This window comes from Thamnophis sirtalis, unplaced genomic scaffold (genome assembly GCF_051295495.1).
Source record: "Thamnophis sirtalis isolate CommonGarterSnake01/CBP01778 unplaced genomic scaffold, rThaSir2_p1.2 scaffold_2, whole genome shotgun sequence".
In the NCBI taxonomy this organism is placed as follows: domain Eukaryota; kingdom Metazoa; phylum Chordata; class Lepidosauria; order Squamata; family Natricidae; genus Thamnophis; species Thamnophis sirtalis.
The window spans coordinates 55,000,549-55,019,181 of NW_028261382.1; the positions used below are offsets into that span (position 1 = coordinate 55,000,549).

The 18,633-nt window shown below is 46.8% G+C and overlaps 1 protein-coding gene across 1 annotated transcript in view; it reads right to left on the reverse strand.

Annotated features, from left to right (window-relative positions):
* Window positions 1-18,633, reverse strand: part of CIT (citron rho-interacting serine/threonine kinase) — a 136,661-nt gene that overhangs the window by 66,474 nt on the left and 51,554 nt on the right. The window contains 5 exon segments of the mRNA XM_087705637.1: window positions 765-874; window positions 2,665-2,781; window positions 7,027-7,122; window positions 14,968-15,093; window positions 16,185-16,325. Of these exon segments, the coding sequence (XP_087561763.1) occupies window positions 765-874; window positions 2,665-2,781; window positions 7,027-7,122; window positions 14,968-15,093; window positions 16,185-16,325 (590 nt within the window).

An 18,633-nucleotide genomic window follows, 5' to 3' on the forward strand; every position in this document is an offset into this window, starting at 1 on the left:
AATCTGGGTTCTCATTTTACCCACCTCGGAAGGATGGAAGGCTGAGTCAACCCTGAGCCGGTGAGATTTGAACAGCCGAACTGCAGATAACAGTCAGTTGAAGTGGCCTGCAGTACTGCACCCTAACCACTGCGCCACCTCGGCTCTTTAAAGCCCTACATGGCTTAGGGCCAGAGACCGCCTACTGCCCCATTCCTCCCAACGGCCGGTGAGATCCCACAGGGTGGGCCTCCTTCAGATGCCATCAGCCAGACAATGCCGGCTGGCGGCTCCCCGGAGGAGGGCCTTCTCTGTGGCTGCTCCAACCCTTTGGAACGAGCTACCCCCGGAGATCCGAACCATACCCACTCTCATGGCCTTCAGAAAAGCTGTTAAAACCTGGCTATTCCGGCAGGCCTGGGGCTGTTGACCTCATTGTTGAGGTCCAGGCCCGATCGTAACGAATGTACGCGTGTTGATTTTAACCTATTTTTATTTTCATTTTTATTATTTCTTTTTTCGTTGTAAGCTGCCCGGAGTCCTCCGGGATTGGGCGGCCTATAAATCGATTAAATAAATAAAATAAATAAATAAATACATACCGTCTGGCGACAGACAGACAGAATGCAATTAGGGGAGAGTCACGGATGTTCTCGGCGGTGGCTGTTCAGGCCTATCCCTGCTCCGAATTCAAAGGGGGAGCGCTACGCAATGAGTAACAGGCTTGCTCAACTGCTCCAGACGGGTGAGAGTCAAGACAACATAATAGTAGCATTTATGCTTACATGTTCCTCTGAGTAAACAGGCTGCTGTTTGCTGCCAGCTTGTTAGCTTCAGACAATTCCACTATTCTCTGCTCCAGGGATCTGATCTTCGAATCCATCGCGTTGATCATCTGAAGAAAGACATATCCCCCCCCCCCCCACCAACTCCATTAATACAGCTGTATTAACAGCGATGTTCAAACCAGGATGGATTTGTTCCATTTCTCCAGCCGCCCGATTCAACCTATTGACTCTGGCCGGCTTACCATTCTAGAATTATTTTTTTTAAAAAAACAATTAAAAAGGGTAAAAACACCCACGAGATAAATAAACACAAACAGCAGCCGTGATGATTCATCTACTAACAGTAGAGCCAACGAAAGGGGGGCCCTTCCGAGTCCCAGGGAACATGGTCAAGTATTTAAATCCACGGAAACCGTTTCCAATCTTGGACAAGTCTACAAGACTTGTAGACTTCGACTCCCAGAATTCCCCCAAGCCAGCCATGCTAGGGCGCAAAGAAAAAAAAAAAAGTCTGCTGTGAACTCCACAGAGGTGTCAGGAAGGGCAGCCAGCCAGTAAAGGCTCAGCTCCATCCAGTCGCCCCGACTCTACCACCAAGCCAGGTAGGGCTTTAAAGGTGGCAAGGAGTACCTTGAACTGCACCCCAATGATGAAAATATCAGAAGGGGTGATGCCTTTCTCGCCTCTAGAATAAAACCAAGGATGGTGCTGGCCATCGTCCCGGAAAGGCTGCTTCACCAAATGTTTCTAAGCGTTTCCTAAAGTCTCTTCTAAGAGACTTCGGTTGTGGCCCGCCAACAGCCAGAGGAGTTGGTGGCAGATTCAGTCGGTGAGGAGATGGGGAGGAACAATGGGGCCAGTCCTGGAGTCTGGGGAAGACTCTGTGTTGCCAGACATCAGTGGGGCAGAAGAATAGTTGGAGCCTGTTCCCGATGTGTGCATGCGCAAAGCTGCCAGACGAAGGGAACAACTAAAGAACAGGGATTGACTTGGGAGTAAGGCCACAGATGGACGGTGAATGGCCCCTCCCAGAGAAAATAAAAGAGGAGCAAAAGGGGAGTGGAGTTTGCAGGAGACAATCAGTTCGCTTCATTGGTTTGTGACTCTCCGAGACTCCTTCCCAAGTTCTGCAGAGATCGGCCTGGCAGCTCTCCAAGCCAGATAAGGTCTGTGACCGCAAATCCTCCCTCGAAAGACTTTGCTGGATGTGAATGAGCAGAATTCACAGTAACTTAATAAAGAAGTTTTGTCGGGACAATAGCAATAGCAATAGCAGTTAGACTTATATACCGCTTCATAGGGCTTTCAGCCCTCTCTAAGCGGTTTACAGAGTCAGCATATCGCCCCCAACAGTCTGGGTCCTCATTTCACCCACCTCGGAAGGATGGAAGGCTGAGTCAACCTTGAGCCGGTGAGATTAGAAACGCTGAACTGCAGATAACAGTCAGCTGAAGTAGCCTGCAGTACTGCGCCCTAACCACTGCGCCACCTGGCAGTTTGCTTAGTGGTTTGGGGAATCCTCGGTCAGAACAAATCCCCTCTGTCTGAAATTCATGGAAATCACCCCGCGCTCTATCCGAATTGCGCTCCCGTCTTCCAACTCCGTTCCAAACACTCTAAGGATGCGGCAGGCGTGTTGGGGAAGCTCCCCACGGGTTCCTAACAGGAAGCCCCCCGGGGCAAATTCTCAACAGCTCCTCCGTGCATGGAAAGATACCTTGACACCGGCAATGTTGATACGACAATTACTGCGTGTTAAAGCTCACGCGAAAGGCAATCTTGCTCATTTGGGACAAGTGGCATTTTACACATTTCGGATGTGACTAAGAATCACCTACGAGGCAGGTGAGTCAAGCTAATTGAAATGCATCTAAAGAGCAGCCCCCACTCCGCTTACCGCTTTCTGCTCGGCGAGGATTTTGCACTTTTCGTGAGTTTCCTCCTCGTGCTTCCTCAGCATGTTCTCCAGAGTATCTTTGTCTGCCAGGTCCTTCTTCATTTGGTTGTCCAGCACCTGCGGGGAGAATTGTGGGGAGGAGGAAACAAGGGGGCCTTACTTCGAGGCCTGTCGACGTTCAGCCGAAACTTGGTGAAGGCCAAGTTTAAGTCTAAAGCGTCTAAAAGGGCTTAAGGCAGTTCTGGGTTTGCCTCAAGCCGTTTCGGATGCCTGGGAAATATGTCGGAGAAACACCGGAAGGCCAAACCTTTTTCGGGAACTGGCAAAATCTTTCTGGTTGGTCTTTGAGTGGCACTCTACATGCTGCATTCAAGAGACCTCATAAAATGTGTGCGTGCATGTGCGTGCGCGCATGCAGACAGACAGATGACAGACAGATACATATAGATGATAGACATCTTGGATGGATGGATGATAGATAAGATAGATGACAGGATGGATGGATGGATGGATGGATGGATGGTAGGTAGGTAGATAGATAGATGATAGATAGACAGACAGATAGATACATATAGATGACAGACATCTTGGATGGATGGATGATAGATAAGATAGATGACAGGATGGATGGATGGATGGATGGATGGATGGATGGATGGATGGTAGGTAGGTAGGTAGATAGATAGATGATAGATAGACAGACAGATAGATACATATAGATGACAGACATCTTGGATGGATGGATGATAGATAAGTTAGATGACAGGATGGATGGATGGATGGATGGATGGATGGATGGATGGATGGATGGATGGTAGGTAGATACATATAGATGATAGATATCTTGGATGGATGGATGATAGATAAGATAGATGACAGACAGGATGGATGGATGGATGGATGGATGGATGGATGGATGGATGGATGGATGGATGGATGGAAGGTAGATAGATAGATAGATGACAGACAGATACATATAGATGATAGATATATTGAGTGGGTGGATGGATGGATGGATGGATGATAGATAAGATAGATGACAGACATGATGAATGAATGGATGGATGGAAGGTAGGTAGATAGATAGATAGATGACAGACAGATACATATAGATGATAGATATATTGAATGGATGGATGAATGGATGATAGATAAGATAGATGACAGACATGATGAATGAATGGATGACAGACAGATACATATAGATGATAGATATATTGAATGGATGGATGGATGGATGGTAGGTAGGTAGATAGATGACAGACAGATACATATAGATGATAGACATATTGAATGGGTGGGTGGATGGATGGATGGATGGATGGATGGATGGTAGGTAGGTAGGTAGGTAGATAGATACATATAGATGATAGACATCTTGGATGGATGGATGATAGATAAGATAGATGACAGACAGGATGGATGGATGGTAGGTAGATAGATAGATGACAGATACATATAAATGATAGACATATTGAATGGGTAGATGGATGGATGGATGGATGGATGGATGGATGGATGGATGGATGGATGATAGATAAGATAGATGACAGACATGATGGATGGATGGATGGATGGATGGATGGATGGATGGATGGTAGGTAGGTAGATAGATAGAGAAATAGATAGATAGATGACAGACAGACAGACAGAAACATATAGATGATTGACATATTGGATGGATGGATGGATGGATGGATGGATGGATGGATGGATGGATGGATGAATGAATGAATGATAGATAAGATAGATGACAGACATGATGGATGGATGAATGGATGTATGAATGGATGGTTGGTAGGTGGGTAGGTAGATAAGCTAGATAGATAGATGACAGACAAATATATAAAGATAGATATTGGATGGATGGATGGATGGATGGATGGATGAGAGATAGATGGATGAGAGATATAGATGACAGAGATATTGGATGGATGGATGACAGATAGACGGACAGATAGATATTGGACCAAGGTTTCATTCTCTGAACTTGTGGGTCGGTTTCCCAAACGCTTCCTTACCAGGCTAGGTAACGTCTTCAGCAGAGTTTAGAGGGATGTCCGTGTCGGGATGCTAATGAAGATTGGCCACCAAACCCCCACACCCTCCTACATGCCTTCTAGATGTTTCATAACAGGAACAAAAAAGAAAAAATATTTGAAGGCTGGCATGTCCAGCTCAAAAGTCAGGGCCACTCAAGAGTCTAATTGCTCAGTTGCCTGGCGCTGTGAACATGACTTGGCACGAGTTTCATTAGATTCTTTCTTCGTATTTTTTCCTGCCTGGGTCAACCTGACCTCTGAACAGCCGCTCAACAGTTCCATGGCAATTTTAGCCTCATCCTTCTCCTTAACACTTAAAGCTCTTTCTGGACGTACCCAGGGATTTCTTGAAAAAGGGGAGCACGAAGGGGGGGAAGAAGGACACCAGTGGTGGGTTCCGGCCGGTATGGCCTGGCACAGCCGTATCGGTAGTAGCGGGAGCGTACCGGTACGGTGGCTCGTTCTGCCCACCAGCCCGCCTTCCCGCGTTCTATACCAATTTGGTTGTATTTTAAGTACAATGACAATAAAGACTATACTTACTTATACCTGTTTTTAAAGGAATCAGCCAATTGTGCATGCACGCGCAGCGTGCAGCACCTGCGCCAGCTCCGACAAGCAGCTGGGTGTCGCAGGGGCGGTGGAGTCCGCATGCATGCTTAGCGCGCATGCACGAACAGGACACGCGGCCCCGTGAGCAGCGCACTGGTAGCGACGGGGAGAGGAACCCACCACTGAATGACGCCCCTAGAATCGTCTTCTCTTAATTTTAGAAGGGTCCGTAACGGTACCGTGTTCCCTGGCGTAATAAATCAAGATTCTGGCTCTCAACTGGGGGCCAGGAATTGGTTTTCTGCCTGGGGGGGTATGGTTCAAGTTCTGAGAAAGTCCTGTTTGACCTTGGCCTTGCAAAACAAATTGGCGATTAGGTCTCTGGCAGCGTTTCAAGGGAGATAAAGGTGGGTGCTTATCAGCCCGAAAGACTTTGGCAGACTTCTGTCGGACTCATTACAAACTATTTGGGAATCGCAATTCACAGCCGTTGAAATAAAAAGAGGATTTTGGGGACTAAGATTGTGAAGCCTAGGTCAGAACAGGCTGCGCAGCGCACAGCAGCCGCGCTGTCGCACCAAGAGAAAGACCGCAGCAGGAATCCTCCCCTTGTGCGAGGTTTCCTTTGTAATTTACTGCAAGAGCTGAGCTAACTGGGCAGCAAAAAACCCCATGATTGGACAGTTTGCTGCTCAATTTCAATAGCTTACTTTGAGGGAGGCAGTTTTTGGAGGGCTCAGAGAGGAAACTCTGTGTGTGTGTGTGTGTGTGTGTGTGTGTGTGTGTACGTTTGTGCATGCATGCCTATGATAGACAGACAGACAGATGACAGATATATACAGATGATGGATGGATGGATGGATGGATAAGATAGATGACAGACAGATACATATAGATGATAGACATCTTGGATAGATGGATGGTTGGATGATAGATAAGATAGATGACAGACATGATGGATGGATAGATGACAGACAGATAGATATAGACACTGGATGGATGGATGGATAGATGGATGACAGACAGACAGACAGACAGACAGATGACAGATACATATAGATGATAAACATGATGGATGGATGGATGAATGGATAGATAAGATAGATGACAGACAGATGCATATAGATGATAGACATCTTGGATAGATGGATGATAGATAAGATAGATGACAGACATGATGGATGGATGGATGGATGGATGGATGGATGGATAGATGACATAGATATAGACACTGGATGGATGGATAGATGGATGGATGACAGACAGATAGATAGATGACAGATACATATAGATGATAAACATGATGGATGGATGGATAGATAAGATAGATGACAGATACATATAGATGATAGACATCTTGGATAGATGGATGATAGATAAGATAGATGACAGAAATGATGGATGGATGGATGGATGGATGGATGGATGGATGACAGATAGATAGATATAGATAGACACTGGATGGATAGATGGATGGATGAAAGATAGACAGACAGACTGATACAGATGAGACACATATAGATTGGAGGGAGGGAGAAATTGAGAGCAGGCAGAACTCTTATTGTTTAATGAGAGTGAGAGTGAGAGTGAGACAGAGTGACAGAGAGACACAGCTAGAGAGATAGTTGGGGGCAAGAGGATGACTCTGTAAACCGCTCAGAGAGGGGCTGTAAAGCCCTGTGAAGTGGTTATTTGCTTTCCTTTCCCGACTCAGAGCGGCAGGAGGAGAAACGCAGGCTGTCTCCAGAGGGTCAAATCCACTTCTTACTTTGAGCCTTTCTTCATACATTTGTTCTTTCTGCTTCAGGTGCAGCTCCAGATGTTGGGCCGCCAGCTGAGCTTCCCTGTGTTTCTCTTCCAGTTCCTAGGAGAAAATATATTTTTTTCAACATTTTGAACTCAAAGGGGGATACACACAGAAGCATGCATACACACACACAAACACACACACAGGATACTCATGCTTCACTATGTGAGCGGGCTTGATAAATTGACACTTAAAGCTTGAAAATTCATGTAGAACGTGTAATTCCTTAGCATCAGAGCATATTAATATAAGGCAACTGGCAGTTGGAGCAGAGTTCTTTTCAGGTGGGGAGGAAGAGTAGAATGTCTAAACTCATAGCCCACAGGTCGGATGAGTCATACGCTGGCCAAGCTCATATAAGGCAACTGGCAGTTGGAACAGAGTTCCTTTCAGGTGGGGAGGGGGAGTAGAACGTCTAGCTCCTTAGCATCAACGCATGTTAATATAATACTGTATAAGAAATAGTGATGAGTTGATGGTCATTTCGAAAAATCCTTTCTTAGCGAGCTCCTAGAAGCCAAGAGGAACATACGGGCCAAATTTCAGGTTTGTAGGCTTTACAGTTCTGGAGATTTCATGACGGGCGAGTGGTGAGTTTTGGCTTTTATATAGATAGAGATTATATATATATATATATATATATATATATATATATATATATATATATAGATAGATAGATAGATAGATAGATAGATAGATAGATAGATAGATAGATAGATAGATAGATAGATAGATATAGATATAGATATAGATAGATATAGATAGATATAGATAGATATATATAGATAGATAGATAGAGATAGATATTATATATAGATAGAAGATAGATAGATAGATAGATAGATAGATAGATGATAGATTATATATATATATATGTTGTATTTGTGCTGATAAATAAATAAAGGGAGACTAGTATAGATCTATTTCAAGCTATTTAGCTCTCATCAGCTAGCCATACCCTTGTTGGGATTTGAACCTGGGCTATATTACATACTAGGCAGACGTCTTAGCCATTAAGCCACAGGCTCTTATCCGTTATCAGCGAAGCCAGGGTGAAAGGTATCTATAGATTTTATATATATGATAACAAAGTTCCCATTTTTTTTCCTCCAGGTCTTTTTCCCATTAGCCCCAAAAGGGAAAGTTCTGCTTTCATCTTTATCTCCATCTTCAAAAATCTTCTGCATTTCAAACATGAATCGGGGCTTTTGAAAAAGGCCGTCCTTAATAAGGGAAGTGCTTCTTCATGCATTCATTCCCAACTGACGGCACAACCGACAATTCTTCCCTCCGCATTGCACATGAATAAATTACAGGCCCATCTGTAGGCTGAACTCTGAACATCGCTTGATGCAAAGCCACGTGGGTCCCAGGATAAATGTTTTGCAGGATCCAATCTGGGTCGCTCACCGGGACCCGAAAGGGTGGGGGTTTTTTTTGGAGGGGGGTGGCCTTCTGAGCTTTCAGACTCATGCTGGAGCCCATCCTCGGGGAACTTTCTCCCTCGAGGAGTCTGTGCGTTGTTGTTGTTGTGTGTGTGTGTTTTTTTCCAGAACAGCACACATTCCGTTCGAGAGAAGTTCCCGGAGGATGAGCTCCAGCACGAGTCCCCACATCCTCAGGTCTCGACGGCTGACACAGATTGGATCCTGCAGGCATCTGATTAACAGTTTAACAGAGTTGGGAGGGACGCTGTAGGTCATCTAGTCCAACCCCACCCGAGCAGGAGACTCTATATCTGTGATGGAGAACCTATGGCCCTCGCCATAGCAGTCCTGCGTTGCTGCTCTGGGTTCCAGCCAGGGGTGGGTTTCAACCGGTTCGCGGTGGTCCCTGCGAACCGGTTGGTCACCGAACCGAACCCGGAAGTAAGTAACTTCCGGGAACGGCGAAGGGCGCGCCCGCCCGCGGTCCTTACCCAGTTTTGACGAGTTCTGCGCTTTCACGCATGCACAGGACGCATACAGCGCCTGCGCGATCGTCCAGGAGCAGCTGGAGCGTCGCACAGACGCTAGTATGCACGCGTGCACTGCGCGCGTGCATGAGGACGCCGCCGACCCCATTCCAACCGAACCAGTTGGAACGGGGCGAGAAACCCACCCCTGGTTCCAGCCAGCTGGTTTTCACATGCGCCGGAAAACGGAGGAGCAGCGGGCTGGTGCGTAGGCCAGGAACATGATCTTTGCACATGCGTGGCAACTAGCTGGTCCTCGTGCATGCATGCACGCCAGGAACGGGAAGATAATGTGGCTGGCGTACATGCATGTACCGGAAACTGGAAGATCGTCTTCCTGGTGCGCACCAGCGCACTGGATGGCTGCACTTCCTGTTTCCAGGGTGCACAGTGCGCCAGCCAGCTGATCTTCTCACACACATGCGTGCCAGAAACCGGTTGACCAGCTGGCCGGGCACACATGCCCACACCGGAAATTGGAAGACGATCTTCCCGGCGCACCCCTGCGCCCCTGGGGCTGCTGTTTTGGTTTCCAGCATGGATATATTCCCTTTTCAGCGCCCGGTGCTGAAGAGGTTTGCCAACCATTTTTTAAAAATATATTTTTATTGCTTTTTGCATTGAAAAGAGTGCAGCACCGCGAAGCTGTTATGGCCATACAAACACCTTATATATGCACGTCATCCCACCCATGAGTTGTCAATCTACTAAGTACATTATCCATCCTTCTATCCAATCACATTATTTACAATTTGTTCCGGTCTCGTCCCCTGGTCTTATACCAATCATAAAATCTGTTTCAAACTTCATTAATATTCCGACTCCCCTTTATTTTTTTCATTCTCGGGGAAGCCCATCTGCTTCCGGCCAGGCCAAAAAAAATTTAATTTCTGATATTGGGGTACAGCCCATAAGCAATTATACGAACACTTTTGAGTTTTCTTTGAATCGCAGGCTAGCACGCATCTCTCTCTGCCATCGAAGGCAAATCGACAACAGCAGCTGCAACACACACACACACACACCAGTGGTGGGTTTCAAAAAAATTTGGAACCTCTTCTGTAGGTGTGGCCTGGTTTCACTGGTGGGTCCACTGGTGGAACCTCTTCTAACTGGTTCGGTAGATTTGACGAAACGGTTCTATTGAACCGGTGCGAACCGGTAGGAACCCACCTCTGACACACACACACACAAACCCTCCACCATTTTGACCTATTTCGCCCAAAATAATAAGAGCCGAGGTGGCGCAGTGGGTAGAGTGCAGTACTGCAGGCCACTTCAGCTGCCTGCTAGTTCAGCAGTTCAGCGGTTCAAATCTCACCGGCTCAGGGTTGACTCAGCCTTCCATCCTTCCGAGGTGGGTAAAATGAGGACCCAGATTGTTGTTGGGGGCAATATGCTGACTCTGTAAACCGCTTAGAGAGGGCTGAAAGCCCTATGAAGCGGTATATAAGTCTAACTGCTATTGCTATTGCTAAATGGATAGATCTTTCCAGAAAGTCAAGAAGTGCAAAAGTTGAAAGCCGTTGCAGACTCCGGGGCACAGAGAGAGAGAGGGAGGGAGGGAGGGAGAGAGAGAGAGAGAGAGAGAGAGAAAATCACTTGAAATCTTCTTCTCCAGCAGCTCCTACTCAGCTGCCCCTACCTCTGTTGCCATAGCAAGCTCTCAGCTTCCACCTACACGGCTAAAAGCCCAGGGAAAACATGAAGATTTGCAACGCTTTCTCTTGTTCTCCTTTTTTGCTTCTCTCCTTTGAAGTAGATCCCGGCTCAAGCGGTTGCTTCCTTTCAAGAAAAGGCTCTCCGAGGCGGGTGAAACCGTTCTCAAACCTGTCGGCTGCTGGACGATGCTCCAGAATATCAAGAGTTTATTTTGGATTAAAACGATACGAAGCCAAAAAAAAAACCACAGAATCGTAAGGCCGGACCTCCGAGATCTTCTAGTCCAACCCCTTCTGGCTTAAGGCAGGAGATCTTACACCATCCCAGTCAAATGGTTGTCCAGTCTTGGCAATGCCCAGCGATGGAGCACTCACAACTTCTGGAGGCCAGTTGTTCCACTGGTTAATTTCTTCTCACTGTTAGGAAATTCCTCCTTTAGTTCCACAAGTTGCTTCTCTCCTTGATTAGTTTCCATCCATTGTTTCTTGCCTTGCCTTCTGGTGCTTTGGAGAATGACAAGAGTTGGGTGGGGCCTTGGAGGTCTTCTAGTCCAACCCCCTGCCTAGGCAGGAAACTCTACACCACTTCAGGCAAATGGTTTGTCCAATCTCTTCTTAAAAACTTCCAGTGTTGGAGGATTCACAACTTCTGGAGGCAAGTTCTGTTCCACTGATTAATTGTTCTCACTGTCAGGAAATTCCTCCTTAGTTCTAAGTTGCTTCTCTCCTTGATTAGTTTCCACCCATTGCTTCTTGTCCTGCCTTCAGGTGCTTTGGAGAATAGCTTGACTCCCTCTTCTTTGGGGCAGCCCCTCAAATATTGCAACATTGCTATCTTGTGGCCCCTAATTCTTCTCTTCAAGAGCTTAGACCGGGGGGGGGGGTCAAATTCAAGGCCCGGAGGCTGGATCCGGCCCGTGGAGTACTTTGATGTGGCCTGTGGCGCCCCCCCCCACGAGTGACATTGAGCTGGCCACGTCCCCTCTGTCCTCCCCCCACCCGGGCTCTTCTCCAGGGAGTCCTTCCTTCTCATTAGGCGGCCAAAGTCTTTGAGTTTCCTCTTCAGGAACTGGCCTTCTAAAGAGCACCCAGGGTTGATCTCCTCTAGGACTGACAGGTTGGATGGCCTTGCAGTCCAAGGGACTCAATGCAGGAGTCTTCTCCAGCACCAGAGTTCAAAGGCCTCCGTTCTTTGGCTTCCTTCCTTCTCATTAGGTGGCCAAAGTCTTTTGAGTTTCCTCTTCAGGATCTGGCCTTCTAAAGAGCAGTCAGGGTTGATCTCCTCTAGGAGTGACCGGTTGGATCTTCTTGTAGTCCAAGAGACTCAATGCAGGAGTCTTCTCCAGCGCCAGAGTTCAAAGGCCTCCGTTCTTTGGCGTTAAGCCTTCCTTATGGTTCAACCTTCACAGCCGTCCATTGCAACTGGGAAAACCACAGCCTTGACTAGACGCACTTTTGTTGGCAGGGGGATGTCTCTGCTTTTTAGTAGGCTGTCTAGATTTACCATCACTTTCCTCCCCAGGAGGAAGAAATTTCTTGGCTGCCGTCCCCATCTGAAGTGATCTTGGAGCCCAGGAAAATAAAATCGGCCACTACCTCCATTTCCTCCCCATCTATTTGCCAGGAATTGAGAGGGTGGGATGCCATGATCTTAGTTTTTTTTAAACGTTGGGTTTTCAAGCCAACTTTTGCACTCTCCTTCACCCACATCAAGAGGCTCTTTAGTTCCTCTTTCGAAGAGATCTCTCTCTCTCCCTCCCTCCCTCCCTCTCTAGTTCTTCTGCCTCTTCGAAAGAGGAACTAAAGAGTCTTTTAAGATACACACACACACACACATATACACACACACTTCAAGGCAGCCCTTGAAGAGCATTCAGAGACTTCAGCTTGTCCAGAATGCAGCCGCACAAGCAATCGTGGGTGCACCTCGGTTCACCCACGTAACACCTATCCTCCGCGAGCTGCACTGGCTGCCTATTGGTCTCCGGATAAGCTTCAAGGCGCTAGTCGTCACTTATAAAGCCCTTCATGGTATTGGACCTGGGTACTTGAGAGACCGCCTGCTGCCAATTACCTCCACCAGACCGATTAGATCCCACAGATTAGGCCTCCTCCGAATTCCATCTACTGGCCAATGCCGATTGGCTACCACCCGGAGGAGGGCCTTCTCTGTGGCTGCTCCGGCCCTCTGGAACGAGCTCCCCGTGGAGATTCGAACCCTCACCACCCTCCAGGCCTTCCGCAAAGCCCTTAAAACCTGGCTGTTCCGACAGGCCTGGGGCCAAAGAGCTGTTGCCCCCTGTCTCGAATGGTACGACTGTTGTGTGTTTTTAAATTATGTATTGTTATGTTTTGTCTTTTTATTTTCTTTCTGTACCCCCCCTTCCCTGATTTGAATTGTGAGCCGCCCTGAGTCCCCTTTGGGGAAAAGGGCGGCATATAAATGAAATAAAATAAAATAAAATAAAATCAATCACACACACACACAGACACACCGGTTGAGGACCAGCTGTAACCTCTCAATATTGGTGCATATAAATGGACATTTGGACCACTTATCAACGCAGGGCCCAAGAACTCTAACCAGCTAGAGAGCTCTCTGTGCAAAATCTCCTTCATAAGAGCTGGAAGCCTAGCAAGGCGCCCTGCGGATTTCGCATCGTCAGATTATTTCTGGAGAGGAAAGAGTTAAGATGATTAATTCAGTCCTTCTCCAACAGGGAAAACCCGGCAGATTTAGGGACACAGGCGGGATTGCCAAGGCTTCTCCAGCTTGGCTATGCAGGCCTCGTTGTCACATAAACTCCAACATGATGACGGGCAGGGAGTTTACGAAACAGCCCTTCCTTCGAGCCGGGGAGCGTCTGTTGCGGCAACTGGGAGCCAAGGCTCTTCCGTGGGAAGCACAAGCACCAGGAGGAGCCTGGGAGACGCTGTGGGAAAGGCCCAGGGAGGGGGGGGAATTGGGGGAGTAAGCGGGGGATTGGAAGGCCGCCCACAGAAGACAGCGGGTTGGGGTGGAAGCGTCATGATTTCTGGCCTATCCAAGAATTAATTACTTTTCTTTCTTTTTCCTTCCTTCCTTGCTTCTTTCTCTTCATTTTTTCCCTTTTTTTTGTTTCTTTTCGTCCTTCCCTTTCTTTCCTTCGTTTCTTCCTTCCTTCCTTCTTCTTTCCTTTTCTTCCTTCCTTTTTCTCTCTCCTTCCTTCATTCTTCTTTCTTTTTTCTTGGCTTCTTTCTTTACTTCCTTTCTCTCCTCCCTCCCTTCCTCTTTTTCTTTCTTTCTTCTTTCATTTTCTTTATTTTTTTCTTGCCTTCCTTTTTTCCCTTTTCTCTCTCCTTTCTTCTTTTTCTTCCTTCTTTCCTTTTACTTTTTTCTTTCCTTCTTCCTTCCTTCCTTCCTTTCTTTTTTCTTGCATTTTTTTTCTTCCTTTCTCCCCTTCCTTCCCCTTTTTCTTCCTTTCCTCATTTCTTTCTTCCTTCCTTTTTCTTTCATTTTTCTTGCCTTCTTTCTTTTCTTCCTTTCTCTTCTCTCCCTTCTTCTTTCTTTCTTCCTTCTTTCCTTTTCTTTCTTTTTTCCTTCTTCCTTCCTTTTTTCTTTATTTTTTCTTGCCTTCCTTCATTTTTTCCTTTTTCTCTCTCCTTCCTTCTTTTTCTTCCTTTCCTTTTACTTTTTTATTTCCTTCTTCCTTCCTTTTTTCTTGCCTTCTTTCTTTTCTTCCTTTCTCTCCTTCCTTCCTTCCCCTTTTTCTTCCTTCCTTCTTTTTGTTCATTTCTTCCTTCCTTTTTCTTTCATTTTTTTCTCACCTTCTTTCTTTTCTTCCCTTCCCTCTCTTCTCCTTCCTCCCTCCCTTCCTTCTTTTTTTCCCTTTCCTTTCTTTCTTCCTTCATTGCATTTTCAAGGAAGCGCAGTTGCCTTTTGAAAAGCACGATTGTGTCAACAAACCAGAGCTAAAAGGAGGCAAGACTATTCTGTATGAATGAATGTGCAAATACTTTTTTATTGGGGTGGATTTCCGTGGTTTATGGTTGCTGCCAAGCACCCCTGAGAAAGCTTGAAAGCTAAAGCAGCAAGCACATCACTTTTAAGCCTCATCAACCTGTGGCCTTATTAACAAGGAACCCTTGATAAATTTTACCTGTGTCCCCCCCCCCCCAGCTGCAGAAGTTTAATAATTTGAAATCTTCTGCTTCTTTTTCTGTCTTTTAACACTTCCCACCCAAATATCTCTCACTCCGTTTGAAGACTCTTTCTCTCTCTCTCTCTTTTTTTTCATTGCTACCCACCAGAATTTTATCGGCCATCTGCTGGATTTGCTGAGATTTGGTCTGGATATCTTCTTTTAGCCGGTTCTCTCGCCGCTCCACCGTCTCCAGCCGCTTCACTTGGTTCTCCAGAGAATGGCGTCGTTCCTAGACAAAAGTTCAGACAGGAAGGCAAAATGAACTACACACACACACACACACACACACACAAAAGGATCCGGATGATCACCTCATTCTACTGGTTTTCGGGCAAAGTGGAAATCACCGAACTGGTTGTTAAACTGGTAGGATCACACCACTGGAGAAAGCCCAAACCGTTTGGAAAACAACGAAAAAGGGGAAAAAATGGCAATGATTCTTTAATAACAACTCTGCCATCTATATATAAAAATGGCTGTGTCCGTGTGTGTGTGTCCGGCAGCATAACTCTGGAACGCCTCGAGCAATTTCAACCAAACTTGGTACACAGATGACTTACTCTTTAGAAACAAATACTGTCGGGGATAAGACACCCCTAAAACCCCTCAGGGGTGTGTGTGTTCTGTTAAGATGCAGCCTGTTGTGCCTTAAAATGGCTTCCACTGTACTGCCTTAATATGGCTTCTACTGTATAGCACAGTGGAGTTGCCATAGTAGCGGCTTCCCAGTACTCCACAAGGGAGCTCCCTCTGGTAAGGGGGAAAATCCAACATTCTCTTCCCTTCCCTCCCATCCCTTCTCTAAGACACCCCTAGAACCTCCCAGGGTGTGTGTTCTGTTAAGATACAGCCTGTTGTGCCTTAAAATGGCTTCTACTGCACTGCCATAAAATGGCTTCTACTGTGCAGCCCAGTGAAGTAATGGCTTCACAGTACCCCACAAGGGGGCTCCCTCTGGTAAGGGGGAAAATCCAACGTTAGAAATTATGTTTGGTACGGACATTCCCCCCCCCCGCCCCCCAATAAATAAATACCTGGGCAGCGCTGGCTTATCGGCGAGTACCATATAAATTCGGCCAGCTCCAAATTAAGGCATTGTGGATTCCCACTACAAGCTCAGGTGACCACAAACTGCTGGCCGCCTGCTCTTCCAATTCCCTTCTGCCCAGCTAAACTTCGGTTCAAATCCCCCCCCCCAAAAAAAACCCTGCAAATCGTCTTTAAGCAAAAGTTTCAGTCAGCGAAGAAAGCCAGGACTTTTCTTTTTTCTTTTCATTACACCGGAAGCCTGGAGCGTGTCGAAGTGACCACTTTGCTCACCTCGGCTTCCAGCAATTTCTTCTTCATGCTTTCATTGGAATCCTCGCGGTTCTGCAGCTTCTCCAGCTCTTTCTCGGCCCTCTCTTTGGCTTGGCGGATGTTCTGGAGCAACTCGGTGGCTTCCGAGCTTGCCTTCATGGCCTTCGGAGGGAAGGGAGGGAAGGAGGGAGAAAAATCAATTCCGGCGTGTTGTACGCAGGGGTGTAAAAACACCGAAACATTTCAGGAACCCATCGCTCAGGTTTTTAGTTTAGCGCAACACGTTATTGGACGCACGAGGAAGGAGGAATCAACAATATACTGGTCCCTACATTAGGGAGGGAGGGATGTTGTGGCCATCCAGAGCTGTTTTTTAATTGGGCAGACTTATAAAATGGAGGGGGGAAGGGAGAGAGAGAAAGAGAGAGAGAGAGGAAGGAAGGAAGGAAGGAAGGAAGGAAGGAAGGAAGGAAGGAAGGAAGGAAGGAAAGGGAAAGAAGGGAGGGAGGGATGTTGTGGCCATCCAGAGCTGTTTTTGAATTGGGCAGACTTATAAAATGGAGGGAGGAAGGGAGAGAGAGAGAGAGAAGAAGGAAGGAAGGAAGGAAGGAAGGGGGGAAGGAAGGAAAGGGGGGAGGAAGGAAGGAAAGTGGGAGGGAGGGATGTTGTGGCTATCCAGAGCTGTTTTCGAATTGGGCAGACTTATAAAATGGAGGGGGAAAGGGAGAGAGAGAAAGAGAGAGAGAGAGGAAGGAAGGAAGCAAGGAAGGAAGCAAGGAAGGAAGGAAGGAAGGAAGGAAGGAAGGAAAGGGAAAGAAGGGAGGGAGGGATGTTGTGGCCATCCAGAGCTGTTTTTGAATTGGGCAGACTTATAAAATGGAGGGAGGAAGAGAGGGAGGGAGGGAGGGAAAGAGAGAGAGATGGAGGGAAAGAGAGAGGGAGAGAGGAAGGAAGGAAGGAAGGAAGGTGAGGAGGGAGGAAATAAGGCAAGGAAGGAAGAGAGAGAGGAAGGAGGGCAGTGAGGAAAGGAAGGGAGGAGGAAGGAAGGAAAAGAGGGAAGGAAGCAAGGGGAAGAAGAGAGAGGAAAAGAGAGAGAAAGGAAGGAAGGAGGAAGGAGGAAAGAAGGCAGTGAGGGAAGGGAGGGAGGGAGGAAAGAAGGCAGGGAAGAAAGGGAGGGAGGGGAGGAAGAGAGAGAGAAAGAGAGAGAGAAAGGAAGGGACTCGCAGGAGTTTTCTCCAGCACCAGAGTTCAAAGGCCTCCATTCTTTGGTGCTCAGCCTTCCTTTTGATCCAACTTTCACTGCCATCCATTGCAACTGGGGGGGAAAACCAGTTAATAGCCCTCCCCAGCAGATATTGCAATAGGGTTTTCCCAGTTGCAAGATCTGCTGGAGAGGGGTGGGGCTGTTAAGAAAGACTCAGTCTGCTTTCTGTCTTTTAAGAGTCAATGCCTCCATGTCTCCCTTTGGGGTGGGGAAAACACAATATTCAGCCTTTTTTTAAATATTTCTCAGGTAAGATTTCCTTCCTTCCAGGAGGGCTTCCCACACCAGGAAGAAAAAAAAGAAAAGAAAAAAAACAACAACAAATAGAAGTCATAGAATCCATGAGTTATGTTTTGGCCCTTTTCCCATCCATGAAAACCCCCAGCCAAATTAAAACGAAGTGCAATCTGTCGCCGTTATATGCGCGCCCATTATATCATCGCCAAAGCCAGCCTGGAGGGCTGAAAAACACTCGCACACCTGTGCGGTGGTGTGTGTGTGTGTGTGTGTGTGTGCCCGACTTGGCCTTCTCAAGTTAAATTCTTACCCGATAGTCCAATTCTGACTCAAGCTTTTTGTTTTTAAAAATAAGCCGGCCCTTGACATGTTGTGAAGAGGAGAAAGCGCCGAGCATCACGATTTCCAGTTCCAGGCCTTCCCCCCCCCCTCATATAACCGCCCCCCCCTCTTCTTCCTATCTAATAGCGGGATGACTAACTCTGTTTTTGGAACACCAGACTCTCGTTCCACCCTCCTCTGCGTTACAGCTTGCAGGAAAAGTCTATAAAGCAGATTTATAAACTTGTGTAGGGGGGAAATAACAACAAAAAAAAACCTTTCCTTGCCAAAAATCAAAGAAAGTTTTGTCAACTTTCTTTGCCAAAAATCAAAGCCGCCGAGTTTCTCCAGCACATCCGGCATTAAAAAAAACCTTACCTTGGATAAAAATATGGTGGATTACGCAAACTGTTCTTTAAAAAAGGATAAAGTTTACCCCTCAGTTATTCCTGTTAGGTATAACTACTGATTGTACTGTTATAGAGACTAACTTGATTTTGTATTTAATAATAAAAAAGCCGAGGTGGCGCAGTGGTTAGGGTGCAGTACTGCAGGCCACTTTAGCTGACTGTGATCTGCAGTTCAGCGGTTCAAATCTCACCGGCTCAAGGTTGACTCAGCCTTCCATCCTTCCGAGGTGGGTGAAAT